Source organism: Budorcas taxicolor, chromosome 20 (genome assembly GCF_023091745.1).
Source record: "Budorcas taxicolor isolate Tak-1 chromosome 20, Takin1.1, whole genome shotgun sequence".
Classification (NCBI taxonomy): domain Eukaryota; kingdom Metazoa; phylum Chordata; class Mammalia; order Artiodactyla; family Bovidae; genus Budorcas; species Budorcas taxicolor.
In genome coordinates, this window is record NC_068929.1 from 23,659,321 (window position 1) to 23,683,838 (window position 24,518).

General features: G+C 40.1%; 1 protein-coding gene across 5 annotated transcripts in view; it reads left to right on the top strand.

The window, feature by feature from the left end:
• Positions 1 to 24,518, top strand: part of PDE4D (phosphodiesterase 4D) — a 974,373-nt gene that overhangs the window by 715,753 nt on the left and 234,102 nt on the right. Inside the window, exon 1 of one of the 5 annotated variants that reach the window (XM_052659252.1) lies at positions 3,892 to 3,978. The exons of the other annotated variants lie outside the window; for them this stretch is intronic. Within the exon in view, the coding sequence (XP_052515212.1) occupies positions 3,926 to 3,978 (53 nt within the window). The 5' untranslated portion in view covers positions 3,892 to 3,925. Of the gene's footprint in view, positions 1 to 3,891; positions 3,979 to 24,518 lie in introns of those variants that run through there. 5 annotated transcript variants of the gene reach the window in all.

Here is a 24,518-nt window from a genome sequence, read left to right on the forward strand (position 1 = left end):
GAGTATTTATGTATTTTAATGATATTAATATTTAATTTGGGAAGTTCTGACAAAGAAATAAAATAGTTGAGCTTTATCTGAGTGAAGATCCGCATCTGGAACTATAAAAATGAGCATTATTCCAGATTGTTGACTAATTGGATTATCTTTACTTTTTATTAGTATGTTGACTTGCATGTAGATCCAGCCTTCTTTCAAGAGGGGACAAACATGGAGACTGAGCCCATAAATGGTCTCTCTTCTCCCAGTAAGAGCACCCGTATGGAAAGGATAGAACTCTTCACGGTTGAAAATATCACATAAGGTTAATATAGTGCCCATCTGGTGATATCTTTTAAAATCAGATTTATTAAGATCAGAGTTGGTTTTGACTAGGGCTGTGGCATAACCACTATTATTTAGGAGATGGAAGGTCTAATGGATAACAGTCTGTTTCTCTTCAGACATTTATGTGTTTTTATTAGGATAATGAATAATGAATACAGAATTATCAACATTATTCTGTGTAGTTTTTTTGTTTGTTTTAAATAATATCTGTAATGTCAAGCTAGCTTTCATTGCATAATCTAACCACACACCAAGCCTACAGTGAAACAAAACAGAGGTTGAAACGTGTTTATTGCCATTGGCTCTTAAAGAAACCTCTGAGAAGTTTGCCTCAATATTTAAAAAGAAAAAAAGAGATGGGTACTTTTCTGAATAGATGTTATTGTGTTGCTCAAACAAAGCTGACTCTGTAGAAGAGAGATGGATTGCTTTGCCTTTGACCAGTGACCATCATCACCTGAAGAAAACTCACCAGCATCAATGAAGAATTTTCAACAAAAGTTTAGTTGTTGTTCAAGCAGAAAACAACAGGGATCGACCAAGGATCCCACCGCTGCCAAGAAGCACTTTGAGGCTTCCCTGTTAGCTCAGATGTTAAAGAATCCGCCTGCAATGCAGGAGACCCTGGTTCGACTTCTGGGTTGGGAAGATCCCTTGGAGAAGGGATAGGCAACTCACTCCAGTAGTCTTGGGCATCCTTTGTCGCTCAGTTGGTAAAGAATCCACCTGCAATGTGGGAGACCTGGGTTTGATCCCTGGGTTGGGAAGATCCCCTGGAGGAGGGCATGGCAACCCACTCCAGTATTCTTGCCTGGAGAATCCCCAGGGACAAGAGGAGCCTGACGGGTTGCAGTATATGGAGTCACAAAGAGTCAGATGTGACCAAGCACAGCACAGGAATCGAACCCACATCCCCCAATTTGGAAGGTGAAGTCTCAACCAATGAACCGCCAGGCAAGTCCCTTGAAATGCTTTTGAGAGGCCTGAAACCATTTTTCTGTCTCCTGAGAGGGGACTGGGTTCAAATTCACTTGTATTTCGTCTTTGCCATTTGCCTAGCTTTGTGCTCCATCCCTGTTTCTCATTTTCTCGACTAACGTCCCAGAACCCTGTGTGGCATCAAGCTGTCTGCATTTACAGATGACAAAACCAAGATACAGAGAGCCTAAGAAATCTGCCCAGGCACAAAGCTATTGGCAGAGCCAAGATTTGAGGCCAAGTCAGGGTTCTAATACACACATACCTACGCATGTGCTCAAACTCAGTTGAAAGTAAAGTGTTGATGGGGATCAGTATGACAACTCCATGATAAGTAGAAGTTTGGGTTTGTTAAGGTCTTTTAAGAACTCAGAAGGCTTACTGCCAATTTTACTTTTCTCTTAAGTATTTTCTCCCATTGCTGGCATGTACAGTTATAAAAAGAAATTAGAGATAAACAGATAACAATTTCCTGGCTGCCTTCATGTCTGTGAGCCTGACACAAATCCCAGAAGGAAAAATATGCTGTAAGGAGGCTTATGTGATATTGCTTATTTAGGGATCCTTTGGCTGCTTATTTACAATATCCAGTTACAGCCACGTTACTTTCCTTTTTGGGAAGAGCACACATTTGCGTGACCATTCTCTTGGCGGAAGCTGACACTGCCTGCCACTTCCAATATGTCCTTGTATGCCCAAGCTCATAATGGTAACATTTGAGTTCAGGGCTCCCAACAGCACAATTACACCAAATTCACCACTGATGGGACCTCAGAGGCCTCTTTGTTAGCCAGGAACATGCAAACATGCTTCATTTTGCATCATAAAGATATTTCCAAAAGTAGTTTCTCACTGAATTATTTTCTAATAACATATTTATCTAAGCACAAAATAAACACATGTTCCCTATGGAAAAACAGAACCACAGAAAATACGCTTTACAATATATAAATAACCTGCAACAGTAGCATCCTGGGATAGGCATCATTCAAACAGGTTGATTTATTTCCTGTATAAGTTTTTTAAACACACAGATACGCACACATTTTCAAATGCACACGAATATGTAAATACACGAATGAACAAAAGTATTAGGTCCAAAAGATTGAATATCTGAGACATGTTTATTGCTGTATAAATCCAACTGTTGCTGAGTACCAGTGACTGTCAGGACTCTCTAGATAATCTTTTTTTTTTTTTTCTCATTTCTCATTTTGCCTTTGAAATAAGCATTTTCCCACATCATCTAGTGTTGCAGGAAAACCTGATATCCTAATGGTGGCATAGAATCCATTTTAAATAAAATAAAATGACCTATTTAGCTATTCTTTCAACTGTTAGACAGTTGAATTTTCTGCCTTTTGCTGTTATAAGTAATAAATAATAGCTCTTTGAGCATCTTTGTTAGAGAAATCTTAATCTGCATCTGTGATTAATTACTTAAGCAGAATTCTAGGAAATACCATTACAAGGCCAAAGAGCTTAAATGTTTATAAATCTCTCAATACAAACTGTACTGCCAGATTTTTTTTCTTTTTTTGTTTCTTTATTTTTCTTTCATTTTTTAATAGCAAGGTATTAAAAAGGGTTTTTTAAACCCCTTTTAAAGAAAATTGCTCTTTCCAAAGTAATAAATGGGGTTTGTTTTAAAAAAACAATAATTGGTAATTTATATTTAATAAAAGATGAATTTTCATAATATTTTATCTAGTCAGACATTTTTGTTTTACAGATGGGAAATTAAGGCTTATGTGCAAGACAGAAGACAGAGTAGAACTAAAATCTATCTTCCAAGCCTGGTCAAAGGCAGTCAAATTTATGTTATCAGTTCAGTAGAGAAACAGCTTGAGTTTCCTTTTTTGGTGGTAGAGAATATGTCAGTGTTTCTTTAAATATGGTGCTGTGTTTTCACTCATACAAGTAGGGCCTTGACAGTAAAATGAGAATCATTTTGCTCTTTCTGATTCATGTAGCAATAGCATTCTATGAAATCCACGCTACACAGACAGTGATTCTCAAGGTATGGTGTGCATCAGAAATGCTGTGTGTGTGTTGTTTTTAAATGTGGGGTCTTGGGATTTCATCCTTAAGACTGATTCAGTAGCTCTGGATAAGACTTGGAACTATTCATTTAACAAGCAACCAATTAATTCTGGGGCAAGTTATCTAAGGGCGCACAGTGAGAAATATTGGTATGATGATAAAAAAAAAAAAAGATCTGTCTGATGTTGGTGCTTAGAGACAGTACCTCTAATCTGTAACTGACTTGACTTCTCTCTGCCTTCATTTTCTTATCTATAAAAAGGGGAGAGAAATACTAGTTTTCTCCATCCAAGATTGTTGTGAGGAAGAAGTAAAATAAGCTGTGCAAAAGGATTTAGCACAATCCTCCATAAACAAACCCGCAATAAACAGTAATTCATTGGCCCCGCTGTCATTGGCATCATGTCTATGTCATGATTCCTGTGCTGGCTTATTGGAATGGATGCTTTTGAATGGATGGCATTGTCAATGGATTATTTATTGATTGTGATTTGCCCTGTTGTTTCTTTTGACATGACTGAATTCTGTTTACTTAGATATTTCCTTTTTTCTCTCGTCTCCATCTACTCACACCACTATGGTTGAAACTGAATTGAGGTCATATGCAACAGGACCTACCCAGAGAGTCTGGTAAGACCACTTGGAGAAATATCGATGAGTCTTGCTGCAAATACAATGGTGATTCTGCTGCTCAACAGCTCAAGAGACCCCATTAGGAAGAGTCGGTTCTCCCGAATACTATTGAGCTATAATTTGCCCATGGTATCAGCCATGGCATCTGTTGGCATAGTTAATTCCTCCTCCACTGGTCCAGCAATAAAACCTGTGTTAAACAGAGAGACTTCTTTAAGTGATGTTGAAGTCTATATATAGCATATACATTCAATAAATAGTTATTATTCCTATACTTGGTATCAGAACTGGTAGGTGCTGAGGATACAGAAATTAAAGTACTTTAATCCTGTTGCTTCTGAGATCATCTTTCTGGACAAGACAATATGATACAGAACCTTTAGGGACTATTCAGTTCATGGCTACTTCCTACTAAAGACAAATGTATCGGAACTTACTGGCTGCTAGATATTCCAATGTCAAATAGTTCTAATTGGGCTGAAGAGTCTACTTGGATTAAATAGGATACTTTAAAGCACAAGCAAAAGTCTTAAGAGAAAGTAGCATCACAGTAGCAAAACCTCTGTATAATCCCCAAAGAAAATTCCACTCAAAGACCTTCTTGTTTCAAGTCATATTTAGTTAAACTACATAACTTAGCCATTCCCGTGAGTGTCAGCGGAATTTCTCCCAGCGCTGTGACTTTGTCAAGTCAAGTTACTCTGTCTGCTGACCCATGGAAATAGACAGCATTTATTGAGAGGTTATTGTATGTCAGCCCTTAAAGTAGGTACTTACTTGTGTTCTTATTAAAACCTTCTGGCAGCCCTTTCTTACACCTGGGATCTTGTAAAGACTGCACCAGGAATAGAACAATAGCCTTGTAAGGTTCAGGCCGCCAAGAAGCTGTTTTGCTCAAGTGCAGGAGAAGCCATTGCTGCCAGATTCTTGTGGCTGGTACAGGCTGGTGCTCCTTGGAAAGGACAGGGACCATGGCTAGACCCATTGTCCTGCCTGGGCAGGCCCGGCAGGGTAGCAGACCTAGCTGTTTGCTGCTGCTGCTGCTGCTGCTGTGTCACTTCAGTCGTGTCCGACTCTGTGTGACCCCATAGATGGCAGCCCACCAGACTCCCTGTCCCTGGAATTCTCCAGGCAAGAACACTGGAGTGGGGTGCCTTTTCCTTTAATGCCCTTTTATTGATATTTATACTTGAAAAGCCTCTTGTTTTCGTGGTAGGTGGACTATCCTTAACTGGTTTTAACTTTGTCCCCATTTCATAGCAGAAATTCTTAACTTGGAATCTACAAAGAGACTTTCAGTTCAGTTCAGTTCAATTCAGTTCAGTCGCTCAGTCGTGTCCGACTCTTTGCGACCCCATGAATCGCAGCACGCCAGGCCTCCCCATCCATCACCAACTCCCGGAGTTCACTCAGACTCATGTCCATCGAGTCCGTGATGCCATCCAGCCATCTCATCCTCTGTCGTCCCCTTTTCCTCCTGCCCCCAATCCCTCCCAGCATCAAAGTCTTTTCCAGTGAGTCAGCTCTCCGCATGAGGTGGCCAAAGTACTGGAGTTTCAGCTTTAGCATCATTCCTTCCAAAGAAATCGCAGGGCTGATCTCCTTCAGAATGGACTGGTTGGATCTCCTTGCAGTCCAAGGGACTCTCAAGAGCCTTCTCCAACACCACAGTTCAAAAGCATCAATTCTTCGGTGCTCAGCCTTCTTCACAGTCCAACTCTCACATCCATGCATGACCACAGGAAAAACCATAGCCTTGACTAGACGGACCTTAGTCGGCAAAGTAATATCTCTGCTTTTGAATATGCTAAGGATCTGTAACTCCCTTAAAATAATAATAGTAAAAATTTACAAATCACTCATCATCCCACTACACATGATTTATCTTATTTAAACCTCATCATGGTCCTACCGAATAGGTACTGTTTTTATTTCCGTTTTTGAAGATAAGGAAAATAGTTTAATATCTTGCAGAAAGTCCATAAGTATGCAGCAGCAGAGTAAGGGCTTCAATCCAGGCTGTCTGGATCCAGGCGAAAACTCATAGGCTTAACCACTAGGCCATACTGAACTTCATGGAGTTACTTCCAAAAGGGTGTGTGGGTGTGTTTGAAAAAAAATTTTTTTTTTGAAAGGCTTACATTCCTGGAGACTTTCAAGTCATTTTATTCTTAAAAGGATCTCTTTTCTTTGAACTGTAGTTTATAGTGTCATGTGAGTTTCAGATGTTCAACACAGTGATTCAGATATAGGTATTCTTTTTCAGATTCTTTTCTCTTATAGGGTATGGCAAAATATTGAGTATAGTCTCTGTGCTATACAGTAGGTCCTTGTTGCTGTCTCTGAGCTCTAAAATTTGAAACCCTCTGCTATCTAGTTGCTACATATATGGACATTTATTAGAATGACCTGAGTAGAAACAATCTGTTCTATACCTGTGGGGAATCTGTACTTGAGTTATCAATCGAACCGTTTGGTTTGTTCACCAGGAAGGTCTACAGGTCTGGAGCCAAGAGTCCAGTGCTTCCAGACCTGCGTCACTCCTTTCCCCTGCCATCTGACCACATCTCTCCCAGGAGCACAACGCAGGTTGATATCAGCTTTGAAAATAAAATCTGTGTCACTCATGAAATATCCAGAGAACTTGGAAAACTGCAGGAAACTCAGAAGCCGGTGGGCTCAGGGGCAAAGAAGTCATAAATTCACAACCACCCCTACCCCCCATTTAGCTTTATCATATCTTGCCCAAACTGGCATGGAATGGAATGTGCTATTCAAGAGTAAAGGATTTTCAATTGGTTTATTGTAGTGAAATTTGCTTTTTTTGGAACCAGGATCAAAGTCATGTCCTTTCTCTGCTCTAACAAAGGCACAGCCACATAAAAGGAAAGTGTTAGAATCTGAGCAATAACAAGATTGTGTTGTGATACAATCTGTAAATATACCAACACCTCCCTTAAGAATATAATCGGACCCCCTGAACAGAGGAGGTTGTATGTTGGCCATTAATTTCAGTCACTGGAAGGGTTGCAAATCCTAATTTCATTAGTGTTTCACTGGCCTCAAGATTAATGCAATGAGCCAAATTATAACCATCTTATTAAAATATGGGAAATTTTAGTGTATTTAAGTAGAAAAGAACAAAACGGGAATTAACATTTATTGAACGCATATCACTTTCAAAACACTGTCTTGGGTGCTTTAATATTCATTAGCTCATTTTGGTTTTCTACATGTAAGTGGTTTATAATCCCTTTTCAACAAGTGTGGAAGCTCAGGCTGAGAGAATCTAAGGAGTTTTGCTTAAGGTCCCAAAGCTGGCAGGGAACTGAGCCTCTTCACAACTAGATCTGATTCCAAAGTCCATGCTCTTTCTACTAAGATACGATATTTGAGGGGAGCTAAATAGCATTGGGTAACCTAGTTTGGATCAATTGCATCAGTATTTGATAAAACCACTGGATCCTAGAGAAGCCATGAAGTACAGTGGGTATAAACTTGGATTTCAGGCAGGTTACTTAACTTCTATGAGCACCATTTCTTTATCTAGCATGTTGTGCTGTGCTCAATCACTCAGTGGTGTCTGATTCTTTGTGACCCTATGGACTGTAGCCCCCCAGGCTCCTCTGTCCACGGGATTCTCCAGGCAAGAATACTGGGGTGAGTTTCCCTTTTCCAGAGGATCTTCCCGACCCAGGGATCAAACCTGTGTCTCCTGCATCACAGGCAAATTCTTCACCCACTGAGCTATCTGGGAACCTACCTAGCACAGTAATAACAATCAAATTTTAAGATCCATTTTAGATGGATCTAAAATGCTGAGAATAGTCTATCCTCTGTTGTTTTTGTCGATTGTTATTATTGTGTTATTCTTGGAAGAAGGCCCATCGAACAGGGCAATAGGATCCCCATGGACAATAAATCTCCCACTCTGTGGGCTGTCTGGAAGGGCTCGCCTTTGGGAGCTGCTAGAATATCAGCTCTAATTCTGTCAGGGATGCAGTGGCAGAGAGCAGGGTGGAGGAGAGCTTGACAGATCCTCCGGTCTCCAGTGCAGAGAAGTGTCATCAGAGTAATCAGTGTTAAAGCTTGAGAGATGCTGAAGACCACACTGTCTCCCAGGGACATCAGCCAAAGTTTGAAGCATCCAGGAGAAAGTATCAGTACAACAACACATAATGGTTAGAGCACTGATATTTAGACCCCATATGGTGGATTTAGGGCTTTCCTGGCAGCTCAAATGGTAAATAATCCACCTACAGTGCAGGAAACCCTGGTTCAATTCCTGTGTCAGGAAGTTCCTCTGGAGAAGAGATAGGCTACCCACTCCAGTATTCTTGGGCTTCCCAGTTGGCCAGATGCCTGCAATGTGGGAGACCAGGGTTCAATCCCTGGGTTAGGAAGATCCCCTGGAGGAGGGCATAGCAACCCCCTCCAGTGTTCTAGCCTGGAGAATCCCTCTGGACAGAGGAGCCTGGCAGGCTACAGTCCATGGGGTTGCAAAGAGTCATACTCGACTGAGTGACTAAGCACACACTTGGTAGATTTAAGTCTGGGCTCCCAAAATTGTGAAATTATGAAATTGCCTGTTTTACTTTACCAAACAGAACTCCAGCAAGAATATGGAGAAAACCCTTCTTCTGTTGTTACACTCTCATTCATGTTTGCCATTGCTCATGTGTGTGTGTGTGTGTGTGTGTGTGTGTGCACGCATGCACTCGGTCTGTCCACCTCTGAGACCCCATGGACTATAGCCTGTCAGGCTCCTCTGTCCGTGGAATTTTCAAGGCAAGAATACTGGAGTGGGTTGCCGTTTCCTTCTCCAGGGGAGTCTTTCCAACCCAGGGATCAAACCCACCTCTTTTGTGTCTCTTGCATTGGCAGACAGGCTCTTTACCACACTACCACCTGGGAGGCCTTTGCCATTGCTCAGGTGGTGTTTATTTTGGTAACAGGAATACCTGACCTTCCAGAGGCAATTTAATCTCCATAGTTCCAAAGATTCTCTCTCTGCAATAAATAGCTCAGGTTTCTTCTAGTGATTCCCGAGGACATGGACCTCACATCACTTACCATATTATAGTCAAAAATATCTTTGCTCTTCCTTCCTACTATACACAAGACTGGAGAATAAAAGAGATGATAACATGTTGCTTTATGTGCTTTGACACTACCGGTGTATATATTTTTGTCATTATAATTTTTAACTATGGGGAAACAGGTAAGAGATTTTCCAGGTGAAGTAGAGCCTGTGACATAGTATTCAAAAGGAATAATTCTGATTCTGGAAAACTCTTTCTAAAGGATGGCACCCTTTATCTCCTTCCTGTCTTTTCTGTTTGGTGGTGGGATGGGGAAAGGAAGAGGCAGATTCAGGAACGTCAAGTGAGAACGTCAAAGGCAGTAACTGGAGCTGTTCTATGAAGGTCAAAGGACTTTGTTTCCTATTCCATTCATAAATCCATGAGAACAGATATCTCATTGTGTTTAAATACAAAATACACACCCCCATTTCTTTTTTCTATAAAAAACAAAACAAAATGTGATTCTCACCTGTTGTCCAGATGTTCATCTGATTACATTATCTAGTAATCCATATATAAATAGCAGGGTTACAGTGTGCCTTTTGTTCCTGTTTTGTAAGAGTTACTAGTACGTTTGGTTGAGAAGCACAAAGGCCAGTTGAGCACATACCAGCTGCAATGCTAGATACTTATTTTCTCCATTTCATGGAGGGAAACTGAGGCATGGAGAAGTTGAGTAACTTGGCCAAGCTCACATGGCTAAAAAGAGAGAAAATTAAGTTTTGAACCCAGACAGCCTAAACCATGTGTTATTTCTTTTAATGAATTTTTTTTTATTGAAGTATAGGTGATTTACAATGTTGTGTTAGTTGCAAGTGTTTAGCAAAATGATTTAGATTCTTTTTTTCTGAATCATATTTTTCCCTTACAGGTTATTACAAAACATTGAGTAGCATTTCCTATGCTATGCAGTAGGCCCTTGTCAGTTATTTGCATTATATGTAGTAGTGTGTATATATGAATTCCTAATGTATCCCTCCCCTTTGTGCTTTCACTTTGGTAGCCATAAGCTTGTTTTCTATGTCTGTGGGTTTGTTTCAGTTTTGTATATAAGTTCATTTGTATACATTTTTTGATTCCACATGTAAGTGATATCATATGATATTTGTCTTTGTCTGGCCTACTTCACGCATTATGATCTCTGCTAGGTTGATCTGTGTTGTTGCAAATGTGTTATTTCATTCTTTTTTATGGCTGAGCAATATTCCATTATATATACATAGGTATATATTTTTCTCTGAAGATGAGAGGTTAAATCCTCAGGAATAAACATACCCACCCCAGGTAGACATATGCTCAGAACTCAGACACAACTGACAGAATGACTGCCTCTCATACACAGTAACAAGCCAGCATATAATGATACTTGCTCTGTGCACACACTGGAGAAGGTGCATATTCAAATTTTATGCAATGGAGTTCACACACATGTGCTCACACACGTACAGTATTATTTCTTCATGCGGTAGATGAGAAAGGAGATGCTCAGGCAGATTAAGCTGTTCCACATTGTCCAGCTAACAAGTGATGAATTCAGGATACAAGCAGGTTTCTCTGTCATGGATTGCCATCATGTTCCCACTGAGCCTGCTCTCTGCAGTCATTCATGCACTCAACATTTAGTATTCATTTACGGAGCACCTGCTATTTCTAATGCCTCAGCACGCATTATAGGAAAAACACAAGATTGAAATTCACAGGATCTAGATTTGAATTTCTGCTCCATCATTAAATCATCAAGTTATTAAATTTCTCTGAGTTACAGTTTCATCATCTATAAAATAGGGGTGAACAATAATATATATCTCATAGAAATGTCATCAAGGGCAAATGAAATTATATATATATATATATAAATATTTGGTATATAACAAACACTTGTAAAACTTATTATTATTATAATGATTACAGGAAGGGGTATGTATGCAGCCTCCCAACCTCAAATAGTGGGAGAGGGGCATCTGATAAGGGGAGAGATGTTTCTGAAGCCTGTTGCAGTACTCTAAAATATTGCTTTAGTGAGGACCTGAGTAACATTTGGAATTGCAGGAGCAAGAATTGGAGGCATATTAAACATTGGTTCATCCATGTGGAGCTTTAAAGAACAAAATAGATTTCTTTTTTTTTTTTTAATTTTCATTTTTACTTTATTTTACTTTACAATACTGTATTGGTTTTGCCATACATTGACATGAATCCACCACGGGTGTACATGCGTTCCCAAACATGAACCCCCCTCCCACCTCCCTCCCCATAACATCTCTCTGGGTCATCACCGTGCACCATCCCCAAGCATGCTGTATCCTGCATCGGACATAGACTGGCAATGCGATTCTTAATGATAGTATACATGTTTCAATGCCATTCTCCCAAATAATCCCACCCTCTCCCTCTCCCTCTGAGTCCAAAAGTCCGTTATACACGTCTGTGACTTTTTTGCTGTCTTGCATACAGGATCGTCATTGCCATCTTTCTAAATTCCATATATATGTGTTAGTATACTGTATTGGTGTTTTTCTTTCTGGCTTACTTCACTCTGTATAATCGGCTCCAGTTTCATCCATCTCATCAGAACTGATTCAAATGTATTCTTTTTAATGGCTGAGTAATACTCCATTGTGTATATGTACCACAGCTTTCTTATCCATTGATCGGCTGATGGACATCTAGGTTGTTTCCATGTCCTGGCTATTATAAACAGTGCTGCGATGAACATTGGGGTACATGTGTCTCTTTCAATTCTGGTTTCCTCGGTGTGTATGCCCAGCAGTGGGATTCCTGGGTCATAAGGCAGTTCTATTTGCAATTTTTTAAGGAATCTCCACACTGTTCTCCATAGTGGCTGTACTAGTTTGCATTCCCACCAGCAGTGTAGGAGGGTTCCCTTTTCTCCACACCCTCTCCAGCATTTATTGCTTGCAGATTTTTGGATCGCAGACATTCTGACTGGTGTGAAGTGTTACCTCATTGTGGTTTTGATTTGCATTTCTCTAATAATGAGTAATGTTGAGCATCTTTTCATGTGTTAGCCATCCATATGTCTTCTTTAAAGACCAAAATAGATTTCATGGGTAACAATAGGTAGGGCTCCCATAAAACTTTATTATCTGTAAAATATACTCTGTGTATTGAGAACAGCAGGGGCAAAAGTAACTTTGGAGGGGCCAGAGATGAAGTTGGGGAAGGAGTTGGGACCAGACTTTAATTCAAATGCCATGATAAAGAATTTTAATCTAGTGTTGTAGGCAAGAGTAGTTATTCAAGCAAGTAACAAAAATCTCAATTTCCCGTCACATTAAGTTATCTCCGGTTGCCATCTTTCCCTGCTTCTTTCTTCCTCTTCCCCTCTTCCTTTTTCTCCTTTTTTCTTGCTTCCATTCAACTACACACAAAATGCCCACAGCAATGTAGAAGACAGAGTAACACGGCAGACCGGTGGGCAGGAAGCAGCTATGACAGCTGCATTGAAAACAGCACTGGCTGTAGGTGCTCTGCTTCCCTGGAGGGTGGAGACCAGATTTATGAGCTGAGTTCAGTGCCAGGCAGTTGAAATCAGGAATGTTAAAGCTGAAAGAGATCTTGGAGACAGATCTAGTCTTCCTAACTTGCCAAGACATCAAATTACCTGAACACTGTTTTAAAACGAGATATTCCTGGGTCCAATCCTAGATTACTGACTCAGAGTATCCAGAAAGAGGCCTGAGAATCTGTGATTTTCGAAGTCTTTCCAAACTGATATGCAGAGAAGTAGTTGAGAATGATTGGTAGTCAATCTCTTAATTTTATTTATTAAACTCTTTATTTTGTATTGGAGTATAGCTGATTAGGAGCAGCCTGGAGGAGAGGGGAGTTTGGGAGAAAATGGATACATGTATATGTAGGGCTGAGTCCCTTCTCTGTCTCCTTGAATCTCTTTGTTTTATTGGTAAAATCCCAGAAAAGTCTAGAGGTTTGCCAGAGTCAAAACTAGTCAGTAGCAGAGTTAGAACTCAAAATCAAGGTTCGCAATTCCCAATCCAGTACTGGAGCCCAAGGTCAGTTGTTACCTTTTTGCTGGAGAAAAGTATGTTTCTTTTTTGTCATCTACTCTTCAGTATGAATTTGGAACCTCTTTGTCTCATAAAACTAGTCTGTATTGTGTCTAACTTTAACCTCAAGGTGGTTTGCTACATCTTTCCCAAGTATTATTAAACATTTACCAGACATTTAAGGCATTACAGTGTGGTCAGGGTGATTAGCAAAGTTAACAAAGTGGAGTGAGTGAGTGAAATTGCTCAGTGTGTCCAAGTCTCTGCAGCCCCATGGACTGTAGCAGCCTACCAGGCTCCTCTGTCCATGGGATTTTCCAGGCAAGAGTACTGGAGTGGGTTGCCATTTCCTTCTCCAGAGGATCTTCCTGACCCAGGGATTGAACCCAGGTCTTCCGCATTGTAGGCAGACGTTTTACCATCTGAGCCACCAGGGAAGTCCAACAAAGTAGAGGACCCATATTTTAATTCCTTTCAGGTTTTGTCATACTTTTATATTTAGAGATAGGTAAACACATCCCTTCATGTCAGCAAAATGTCATGTTCTATGCAAAGATTTTTAACATTATGCTCAAGGCATCTAGATGATATCTCAAAGTAAGTTCTAATAGGGCACATTAAAGAATGTGTTTTTGTTTCAGACTCTATGAAGTTAAAACTAATCCAGTGGTTCAATCCTCCTTTTAAGTCTTTAGTCGGAAGACCAGAAGATTTTGGTTTGAGTCATAATTCAGTCACTTAAATCAATGAGACTCTGGATAAACCATTGCTCTCCTTCCTGAGTCTTGGTTTCTTTTTGTAAATGAAGATAAGCCTCATCAACCCTTCCCACCGCTGCCATTGCCCAGGGTCACCCTGTGAATTTCACTGAACCATGACAATGGAGGGGCTTTAGAAACAATGAGGGGCTAGGAGGGACAGGCACGGGAAGAAGGGGCCTTTGGGAGAGATTCTTCTGTTTCCCCAGGAAGGGTCATCGTAGTCCAGCTCACCAAGAGGCACAGATGGAGCTTAGGGACAAGGCTGAAGCACCCATGGCATCCAGAGAGATTATTTCCATGTGGCCTGAAGGGCCAAGTGCGTTAGTGGGATTAGTGGCAAACATAGTATTCAAACTCATAATTACATTGCAAGTTTAAAGGACAGCTGTGTACAAGGAAGCCAAGAACAGAATAAGCATACATGTGGTTTGGATTTTTTCCTTGTGTCAAATTTAATTTCTAGGTCTAAACTTTATAGGAAAAGAAGAAGAAGAGTAAAATCACATTTTAAGAATTTTTTTTTTAAGTTTTAAAGTTAGAGGAGAAAAAAGAAAAACACAACTGAATGAATACTTTCAGAAACTCTGATTTTGATTTCAAGAAGTATCTGCATTTCTTGGCCCCCTCCCCCCCTTTTTTTTAATCTGGTCAAAATTAAAATTTAAAGATCAGCAAAATATATGAATATGTTTGGGTTTTTTTCTTCCAACATAAGTTTAAACATCTGATATCTATTCTTTTTATAGCTTAATGTATGAAAAATTATAGAATTTATTTTATAAGATACCTGTTCTGTAAAGGCAAACACATTTTAAATTAGATTATCCACCAGTGGTACTGATTTTGTACAAGACAGGCTGGAGATTCCCTGGTGACTCACACAGTAAAGAATCTGCCTGCAATGCAGGAGACCTAGGTTCAATCCCTAGGTCAGGAAGATCCCCTGGAGAAGGGAATGGCTACCTACTCCAACATTCTTTCCTGGAAGATTCCATGGATAGAGGAGCCTGGTGGGCTATAGAGTCCATGGAGTCACAAAGGGTCAGACATGACTGAGTGTCTAACACTTTCACTTTGAGGCTGGAGATTAAGGTTTATTTACATATTTACACTATGGTGATACAATGAAGTACTAAAATTTTACATGCCTGGAATCAAAACAAGTACAATTCCTATTAAGAAATAATGTATCTGAGGATTCTGGCATGACCATCTATAGCCAGTTAGAGAAATCTTTGCTAGATTGAAAGGCTGTGCCATTACAAATGGCCTTGTTTACACTGTACTTAGAGCTTCATGTACCATTTTGGACTCCTCATTAAAAAAGCATAAGTCATTTTTTAAAAGGAGTATAAATGGGAAATAATCCAAAATGGGAGACAAGATTATACAAAATAAATTCTGCAAAAATGAAAAAAAGACAACACGCAAAATTGAATAGAATCCGTCCAGAAAAGAGGCCAGTTGGCACAATCAGATGATTATATATAAATATTTGAGATCTATCACTGCATGAAAATGAAAGGAATTTTTATAGCTAAAGAAGTAAAATATGACTTTTAAAAGAGTTTAAAAACATAGCAAAGGATCTCAAATAAAAAACAAAGCAAAGGAGGTCAGCAGTGACAGCCATGTATTTTTCTCAACTATGGACTTGGCACGTCAATAGGATTTATGAACACTATCCCCAGGAATTTGGTTGTACTGAAGGGAAAAAAAAGTCTTATTTTAATTTAGGAGTAGAAATTCAGTGCAACCACTATAGTATTTGTGTCTTCTCAATGCACTCCATTTCTTCCCAGTGAAGTGAAAAGAAGTAAAAGTGTTAGTCACTCAGTTGTGTCCAAGTCTTTGGGACCTCATTGACTGTAGCCTGCCAGGCTTCTCTCTCCATGGAATTCTCCAGGCAAGAATACCTCCCTTCTCCAGGGGATCTTCCCAACCCAGGGATCGAACCTATGTCTCCTGCATTGTAGGCAGATTCTTTACAATCTGAGCCACCAGGGAACTCCACATTGGTGCCTGGCAATACTAGGTGCTTAATGAATACTAGGTACTTTATCACCTTCAGGATGTGGCGATATCTTAAGTACAGTGTAAACAAGGCCATTTGTAATGGCACAGCCTTTCAATCTAGCAAAGATTTCTCTAACTGGCTGTAGATGGTCATGCCAGAATCCTCAGATACATTATTTCTTAATAGGAACTGTACTTGTTTTGATTCCAGGCATGTAAAATTTTAGTACTTCATTGTATCACCATAGTGTAAATATGTAAATAAACCTTAATCTCCAGCCTCAAAGTGAAAGTGTTAGACACTCAGTCGTGTCCGACCCTTTGTGACTCCATGGACTCTATAGCCCACCAGGCTCCTCTATCCATGGAATTTTCCAGGAAAGAATGTTGGAGTAGGTAGCCATTCCCTTCTCCAGGGGATCTTCATGACCTAGGGATTAAACCTAGGTCTCCTGCATTGCAGGCAGATTCTTTACTGTGTGAGTCACCAGGGAATCTCCAGCCTGTCTTGTACAAAATCAGTACCACTGGTGGATAATCTAATTTAAAATGTGTTTGCCTGTACAGAACAGGTATCTTATAAAATAAATTCTATAATTTTTCATACATTAAGCTATAAAAAAGAATAGATGTTTAAACTTATGTTGGAAGAAATAAAACCAAACATATTCATATAATTTGCTGATCTTTAAATTTTAATTTCAACCATATTTGATCATTTGAGTTTGATCTCTAGGGTTACAATGAAATATTTTTCATAGCAAAAATGCCTTGATATTCAGTGAATGGAAGCTCAAACTAGACAACACTCCATTTTGTTTGAAGCCATACAGCCCAGAGAATGTCCCAGGTAACTTTCTCTCCTCCTCCTAGAGAAGACTATCTGGCTTTAGAAGGGCATTTAGTCTATGAGTTTAGAACATGAAGGATGGCCCTAGGCATCTGCATCAACCTATATCATTCCCAGTACAAAAAACCAAATCAGCTCTGATTCCATTCAAATGAACTAGAGAACGGTGATGAGTGGTTCTAGTCTACATTTGGGTAAGTCATGAACTTACCCAAGATCTCTAGAACTCTTTTTCAGACTCTGGTCCGTATACTCCTAGAAACGTATAGATTCAGAATGTCAGTTTGGTCTGGAGTCCCATTCAAAGCAAAACAAGCCTAGTTTCTAAGACTTCATTGACTCCACTGGAGCATGGATCCAAATCCCTGGAGAAGGCAACTCCTTGTCTCTGATCCACAGACAGACTCGTGTTCAACTGGTCCTCCCTAGCTTTCCTGATTTCCATCAATGCAAAACAGAGCCATACCTTCCCTCTTTACAGAACAGCCACCACTGTGTGTAATGGCTATGAACGCATTCTCCAACACTTCTTTAGCACTAGATGATAAGAAATGTCTTCATGAAAATAAGCACAACCAAGAAATGTTAAAGAGAAAAATCTCAACCAAGTATGAATACAGTAGAATTTAAAGAGGCAGAGTTTTACTTGGGCCTCAATGGGGTGCCTTTTTTTTTTTAAAGTCAGTTCATTTTTCACCAACTATCTATCTAGGGTGGTGTGTAGGAAAACAGGGCAGCTCTCTTCCTTGCTGTCATCTGGGGACCAGGATCCTTTCATTTGTGTTCCTACCATCCTGTGTCGCTGCAGAACCTTCAGCATCCAACTAAGAGAAGCAGAAAGACCAGCCCATAGCCAGGCACTCAGGAGGAATTCTGAGCCAGTCCTGGAAGTGGCATGTGAGATTTCTGGTCATATCTGTCCCTTACATGACCAAATCTAATTGCAGAAGCATGGGAATGAGGACTTCTTATCTGCCTAGGAACAAGCAGAGACTGGAATTTGGCAGGTGGCGAGCATAATTTGCTATATTCACGGCCTTGATTGTTGAATTCTATGTTTTTCCAACGTTGTGTTGTCTTTAGTCAGGATTATACAACCATTTCAAGGAAATATAAAAAAATATATATCTTTACTCTTCAAAATCATTGTTGGAGTGGATCAGTCCCACAGCTGTTTGGCAGTCCATGCCAATGTCTTAAAACATTTGAAGGATCATTTGCAAGCTCGTATGATTCACCTCATATAAGAAATCACAAAGGAAAGCAAATATCAGTAGGTTCATAGCACAGTGACTCATAGGCTGTTTGGTGTGGGCATTTACTCTGTGTCTTTATTCTCTGTGATATATTGTAAAGAATTGTGAAAGCACTGAGCATGTATAACCATCAGAACATTCTTACAATTGCTCTACCATGGTGACATTGAAGAAATGGTATCTAATTCAGGCCACACGGCTCTCTGAAGCCCTTCCCTGTTTTCCTCTACTTTCATTAAAGTGGAAAAACCCATCTGTTTGGATCATTGAGGTTGGAAACTGAGTGATATCACTTCTCCAAAATAGATTTAATAGTATGGCTTGGTTAATTGTTTCCTGACTTGTTTGAGGGAGAGTCCAGACTCAGAGAAAAACATGGTGTATAAATTTCCATATTCAATAGTGGCAAAGAGTCAGATTTGCCTTATATTTTTAAAGGCAATTTTGGTAGAACTATTACAGTTTTTGTATTCAGTTATTATAGACTTATCTAGACATTTAATCTACTTAATATATGATATTTAATGATACTTTCACAAAGGACCTATTAATATTTGATCATTATTATTCATCCAATTAAGCCATTTGAAAATTAATTCTTAATAAGTCTAAATAAGTGAATAGCCAGAAATGAGATTGAGAACCACGTTTTAAAGTCCACTTCTCAAAGAGAAAATCATGATCTCTGTAGAGACATATGGTTTAAAAAAGATCCTTCTCAGACATTCAAAGTGATTCTAGCATCCTAGGTGGGATCACTCATCTGGAAGAAGGAGCATAGCGTATAAGCAAAGTTATAAAAAGTATGGGTACGCTTTGGAAACTTTTTGGCTATCAAAAAAAAAGAAAGAAAAAAAAAAAGAATTAGGAAAAAAACTAGCCTTAATAATAATATATCTTTTAGGAAAAAAATACGATGCCACGTTCCCATTTTCAGTCATTCCATTGTTTCCCTGTCCTTTCCCATTCTGTTATGGCCTCAAATGCCCAGGGAAACTAATGAAGATCAAGCTTAGAGCCCTTCACTGGCTGGGCTCCATTCTAAATTCTAGAAGAAAGGCTTAATAACCACATAGTTATAGATTTTGTAAAATTTGCAAAAGTAAGAACTTGGAGGGGCATTACTTTTCTCAAAACAGACTCTCAAAGTGCCTTGAAACCAGGTTCCTACCCCTGATTCCATGGCTGACTGGAGGGCAGACAGGAAAATGTTCAAGACAGATTCTATTAAATGGTGGCAAATCCTATTTTTTTATATGGCTGCTTTATTTTTTTGTAGCTTTATTGAGATATCATTGACATATGACATTATGTAAGTTTAAGGTGTACAAGTAGTGATTCTGTATTGTATATATTGCAAAATGATGACCACAAAAAGGTTTTAACACATTCATCACCTCAAATAGTGACAGCTGTGTGTGTGGTGAAAGCTTTAAAAATATACTCTAAGCAATTTTCAAATTCTGTGCTGTATTAACTATAGTTGCAGTGTTGTACATTATATCCCTCTTCCCTTATCCATCTTACTACTGGAAGCTTCTACCCTTTAACCACCATTACCCATTTCTCTTACCCCCTTCTCCCGACCCCCAACAACCACTGATCTATTCTCTGTTGTCTGTGGGCTTCTTTTGGATTATGCATATAAATCGGATCATACAGTATTTGTCTTTCTCTTTCTGACCTATTAACTTAGTGTGATTGCCCTCAAAATTCATCCATGTTATTTTAAGCAGCAGAATTTGTTTCTCTTTTTTATAGTTGAATAATATTCATTCCATATATGTGTGTGTATTTGTCTATTCATTAGTCATTGGACTCTTAGGCTGTTTCCATATCTTGACTATTGTAAATAGTGCTACAGTGAACATACCTCTTCAAGATAGTGGCTTTATTTCCTTTGGATATTATGTACCTGGAATTGGAATTGCTGATTCATATGGTAGTTCTATTAATTTCTTGAGGAACCTCCATACTGCTTTCCATAGTGACCATACTAACGAACATTTCCTTCAACAACATACAAGAGTTTCTCTCACTAGGAGGCTAGGAAAGGCTAGATTAGAGTGGCAATTTTCAGTAGAGTAGTCTGGGAATATCTCCTCATGCAGGTGGCATTGGACTGGTACCTGGGTCAAGAATATTCTGGCTGATGCCAAGGCTCTGGGCAGGGAGTGCTCACATGTGTTCAAGGAACAACCAGGGATAGAAGAGGCTGAGATTATCCTACTAAGTGAAAAAAGTCACAAAGACAAATACCATATGATATCACTTATATGTGGATTCTAAAATATGACACAAATTTAAATGAGCCTATCTATGAAACAGGGGCTTCCCGGGTGGTGCTAGTAATAAAGAACCTGCCTGCCAGTGCAGGAGACATGAGATGCAGGTCTGATCTCTGGGTCAGGAAGATCCCCTGGAGGAGAGCATGGCAACCCACTCCAGTATTCCTGCCTGGAGAATCCCACAGACAGAGGAGCCTAGCGACCTACAGTCCGTAGGGTCATAAAGAGTCGGACATGACTGAAGCGACTTAGCATCTATGAAACAGAGTCATAGACACAGAAAGTAGACTGGTGGTTGCTGTGGAGAGGGAGTGGTTTGAGGGAGGGATGGAGTGGGAGGTTGGGGTTAATAAATGTAAACCTTTATCTATAGAATGGAAAAACAACGGCTCTTACTGTATAGCACAGAGTACTATATGTGGTATGCCATGGTAAACTATAATGAAAAAGAATATTAAAAAATGTATATATTTATGTGTATAACTGCATCACTTTGCTGTACAGCAGAAAGTAACACAGCATCACAAATCAACCATACTTCAATAATTAAAAAAAAATCATCTGTAAACCTCAAGTAAAATAATTCTGAGTTTGAGCTTTTTAAATTTTAGATTGAACATTTTAGAAAAATCGACCTTTTGCCATCCCGTTTGGCAAAAACTTACAAAGCAAGTCCAGCTTGTCCCTTTTGGCCTCCAACCCAAACATTAAACTCACGCCATCATTTTCAACTTGACTCTATGTTGGTCTCTGCAACTCAGGAGTGTCATGAGCATGTCAGAAACAAATCCTGTGTTCCCTGAGGTCATTTGGTATTTCTACCCATAAAGAAGCGTGCAGCTTTCCCGTTTGTGTCAGGCTTTTGTTTATAAAAAATGAACTGTGAAAACAAAGGGTAAAATTACACATCCTTCATGCAAATACACATATTATGCAAGGTAACATGCACAGTGTCACTCACTTTCTAATTTACTAACGTCCCGAATACTAGGCGCTCTCATGATGTCCTATGCAAATTTGAAATGGAGTTTTGGGATTGATCTGAGGAAAATCGCCATTCATGCACCTCTTTGTAAAATGCTGTTTTCTACAATCTCATCTCTATAGATAACCCTAGCAAAGTAAACATTAAGGTAGGGAATTGGAAGAAGCAGTATTTTCTTTACTCCAGAGAAGGTATTAGATCTGTAAGAAATACCTGAATGGAAAATATCACTGGTGTTGGTTAGAAACAGGTTTCGTAGCCTTGTAGTATTGATAACAGTGGGTAAAACACTTGTTATAGAGAGAAAAAAAATTTTAAATAATTATCCAACTCTGCTTACATTTCATTAAGCTTGGGGGCAAATCAGCCCCCTCATCCTGAATGGTAAAGCACCAAAATGGATTCCGTCATAGAGCCAACGGCATGGGCTACCATATGCAAAAAAGTCAGGTATAGGAAAGTAAACAGCAGTGTAATTGTGCAGCAAATATAGGTACCAAGCTACATCCAGTGGCCTGGTATCTGAAGGACTATTCCTGCTTATTCTTTTTGCCTGGAGCCCCACCCAGGATGTTGGGATTTCCACACCTTTCACGTTCCTAGCAGGAAATTATTCTTTTTCTTCAGTGAGGAATATCTAGAGAAAAATCAACAGTCTCCACCCTCTCCCCGGATGTTATCACACTGGAATTACAGAGTGGGGTGGAGACACACAGCTAAGCTGTAAAAGCAGCTCAAGTTGTGAGAGCAGTCTGGCTCCAGCACCTGTCACCGCATTGATTGCCAAGGTCGATTCCAGCCCTCAGTTCCCTCTCTCCCCTACCCCACGCTCCCCAGTAGGTTCTTCCCAAGGCAGCATGCTCAGGAACAATCTGGATGAAAGTCACCCTCAGAGCAAAAGAGTAATAACAATTGAGTAACAATAGATCCCATATATTGGGAAGTGCTAGCTGCCAGGCAGTGTGCTAAATGCTTTCTAAACATTACATAGGGCCCTGAAACTAGATACTATAATTGTCCTTATCAGGAAAGGGAGGCTTAGTACAGTAACTGCCTAAGAGCATACAACTAGAAAAGTGGTAGAACCATGATTTGAAATTTAGACCATGTTTTCTAACTGAGACAACATATTAAAAAGCAGAGACATTGTCTAGTCAGGCTATGGTTTTTCCAGTGGTCATGTATGGATGTGAGAGTTGGACTATAAAGAAAGCTGAGTGCAGAAGAATTGATGCTTTTGAACTGTGGTGTTGGAGAAGACTCTTGAGAGTCCCTTGGACTGCAAGGAGATCCAACCAGTCCATCTTCAAGGAGATCAGTCCTGGGCGTTCATTGGAAGGACTGATGTTGAAATGGAAACTCCAGTATTTTGGCTACCTGATGTGAAGAGCTGACTCATTTGAAAAGACCCTGATGCCGGGAAAGATTGAAGGCAGGAGGAGAGGGGGACGACAGAGGATGAGATGTTTGGATGGCATCACCGACTCAATGGACATGGGTTTGGGTGGACTTTGGGAGTTGGTGATGGACAGGGAGGCCTGGTATGCTGTGGTTCATGGGGTCGCAGAGTTGGACATGACTGAGTGACTGAACTTTGCTTTGCTTTGCTTTCTAATTCCCGAGTGAATGTCCTAGAATATTTTTGGTTATCTCCCCACCTCCCAGTGGGAAGATCTCTGTTGTCAGTGCACCCTTGTTGTTAATACAAAGCGACAGAAGCAGCTCTGGGATGTTCATGGCATGAGTGGAGGCTTTCATCATTCCCTCCAGCGTTCAGCAGCTACTGGGTTCTCTCCAGGGTCTTCCCTGTTGGAGCTCTTCAGAGATGCTTTGTTAATGGGACATCTTTACTTTGGGGCTCCCTGAAGCGGCCCCACTGGACTCTTCACGAGTCTTACTTCCATCCAGCTCCATGCTGGGGATCACTGTAAGGTCCTGATGGCCAGGCAACATGAGATGAGCTGTTCATCCATGAAAACAGCAGAACCATGATTCAGGAGAGACTCCACATTATGGGCAAGAAGAGATGCAAAATGCATAAACCAGGGGAGCAGTGTCTAAAATAAGGCAAAAAAGAGAGAAATGGCCCTAAGTGGACCGATGATTGCAAGGTCAGGAAACACAAAGTGTGGGAATAGTGAAGGAGGCCAAATGGAAGGTGGATCAGGACATGTAGTCCAGTAATTGTGCTGATTCAGAACAATGTAGAGAGCTGGGGAGCAGTTTGGTTGGTTGGTCAATTTGCTTGTATTCTCTTTGGGGTTTTTTTGTTGTTGGCAGGTTCCACAGAAAGGGTCCTGAGTGGAGTGAATGGTCATGAGTAGTGCCCAGTGCACACAGCCTTCAGCAGTTCTAACTGCAGCAGGCTGGCAGGGCCACAACTCTTTACCACCCCTCTACCTGCTGCAGACTCACCAACCCTCCCTGTTCCGAATGAGCTCTCAGACTCTGGAAAGAAACCTACCACAGGGGTTATAACAGAGACTCTTTTGCACCTTACCATTGTGTTCATAACTGGAAAAATAGGGGTCTTACGAATTTCAAAACTGAGGGTCATAAAGACCAAGCCCCAGAATTAGCCTTGGCATGCTTGATCCATAAATTGATCAGAATGTTACTTTCAATGAGTTAACATTTGAAATTCTGTCAAGGTTAGGAACCTAAGAGTTGTTGTTTTTTTTTTTTCTTTTTCTATTTTTGTTACAAATAGCAGGAGTCTTTGCAATAGAGACATAAACATAGGGCCATTCTCCCAGGACCTGAAATCAGAAAGCTTGAGTTTAAAACCCACTTTCAAACTGTATGGTCTTGAACGTGTCACTTAACATAGAGTCAGTTCTTTGTGACAGAGATTCCTCATTGATCAAATGGAAAATATAGTGCCTACTTCAAAGGGTTACTGTGGGGATTTAATGAGATACCATATATATAACACACAGCACAATTCCTAGAGTGTTCTAGATGTTTTATTATCATCATTGTGATTATTATTCTCACCATCATCATTATACTCAGATGCTCTCACTCTCCCTACCTCTGTACTTACTTTCCCAAACTTCTGCTAATCTTATCCTTCAGTTCAGTTCAGTCGCTCAGTCATGTCTGACTCTTTGCGACCCCATGAACTGCAGCATGCCAGGCCTCCCTGTCCATCACCAACTCCGGAGTTTACCCAAACTCATGTCCATTGAGTCGGTGATGGCGTCTAACCATCTCATCCTCTGTCGTCCCCTTCTCCTTCTGTCCTCAATCTTTCCCAGCATCAGAGT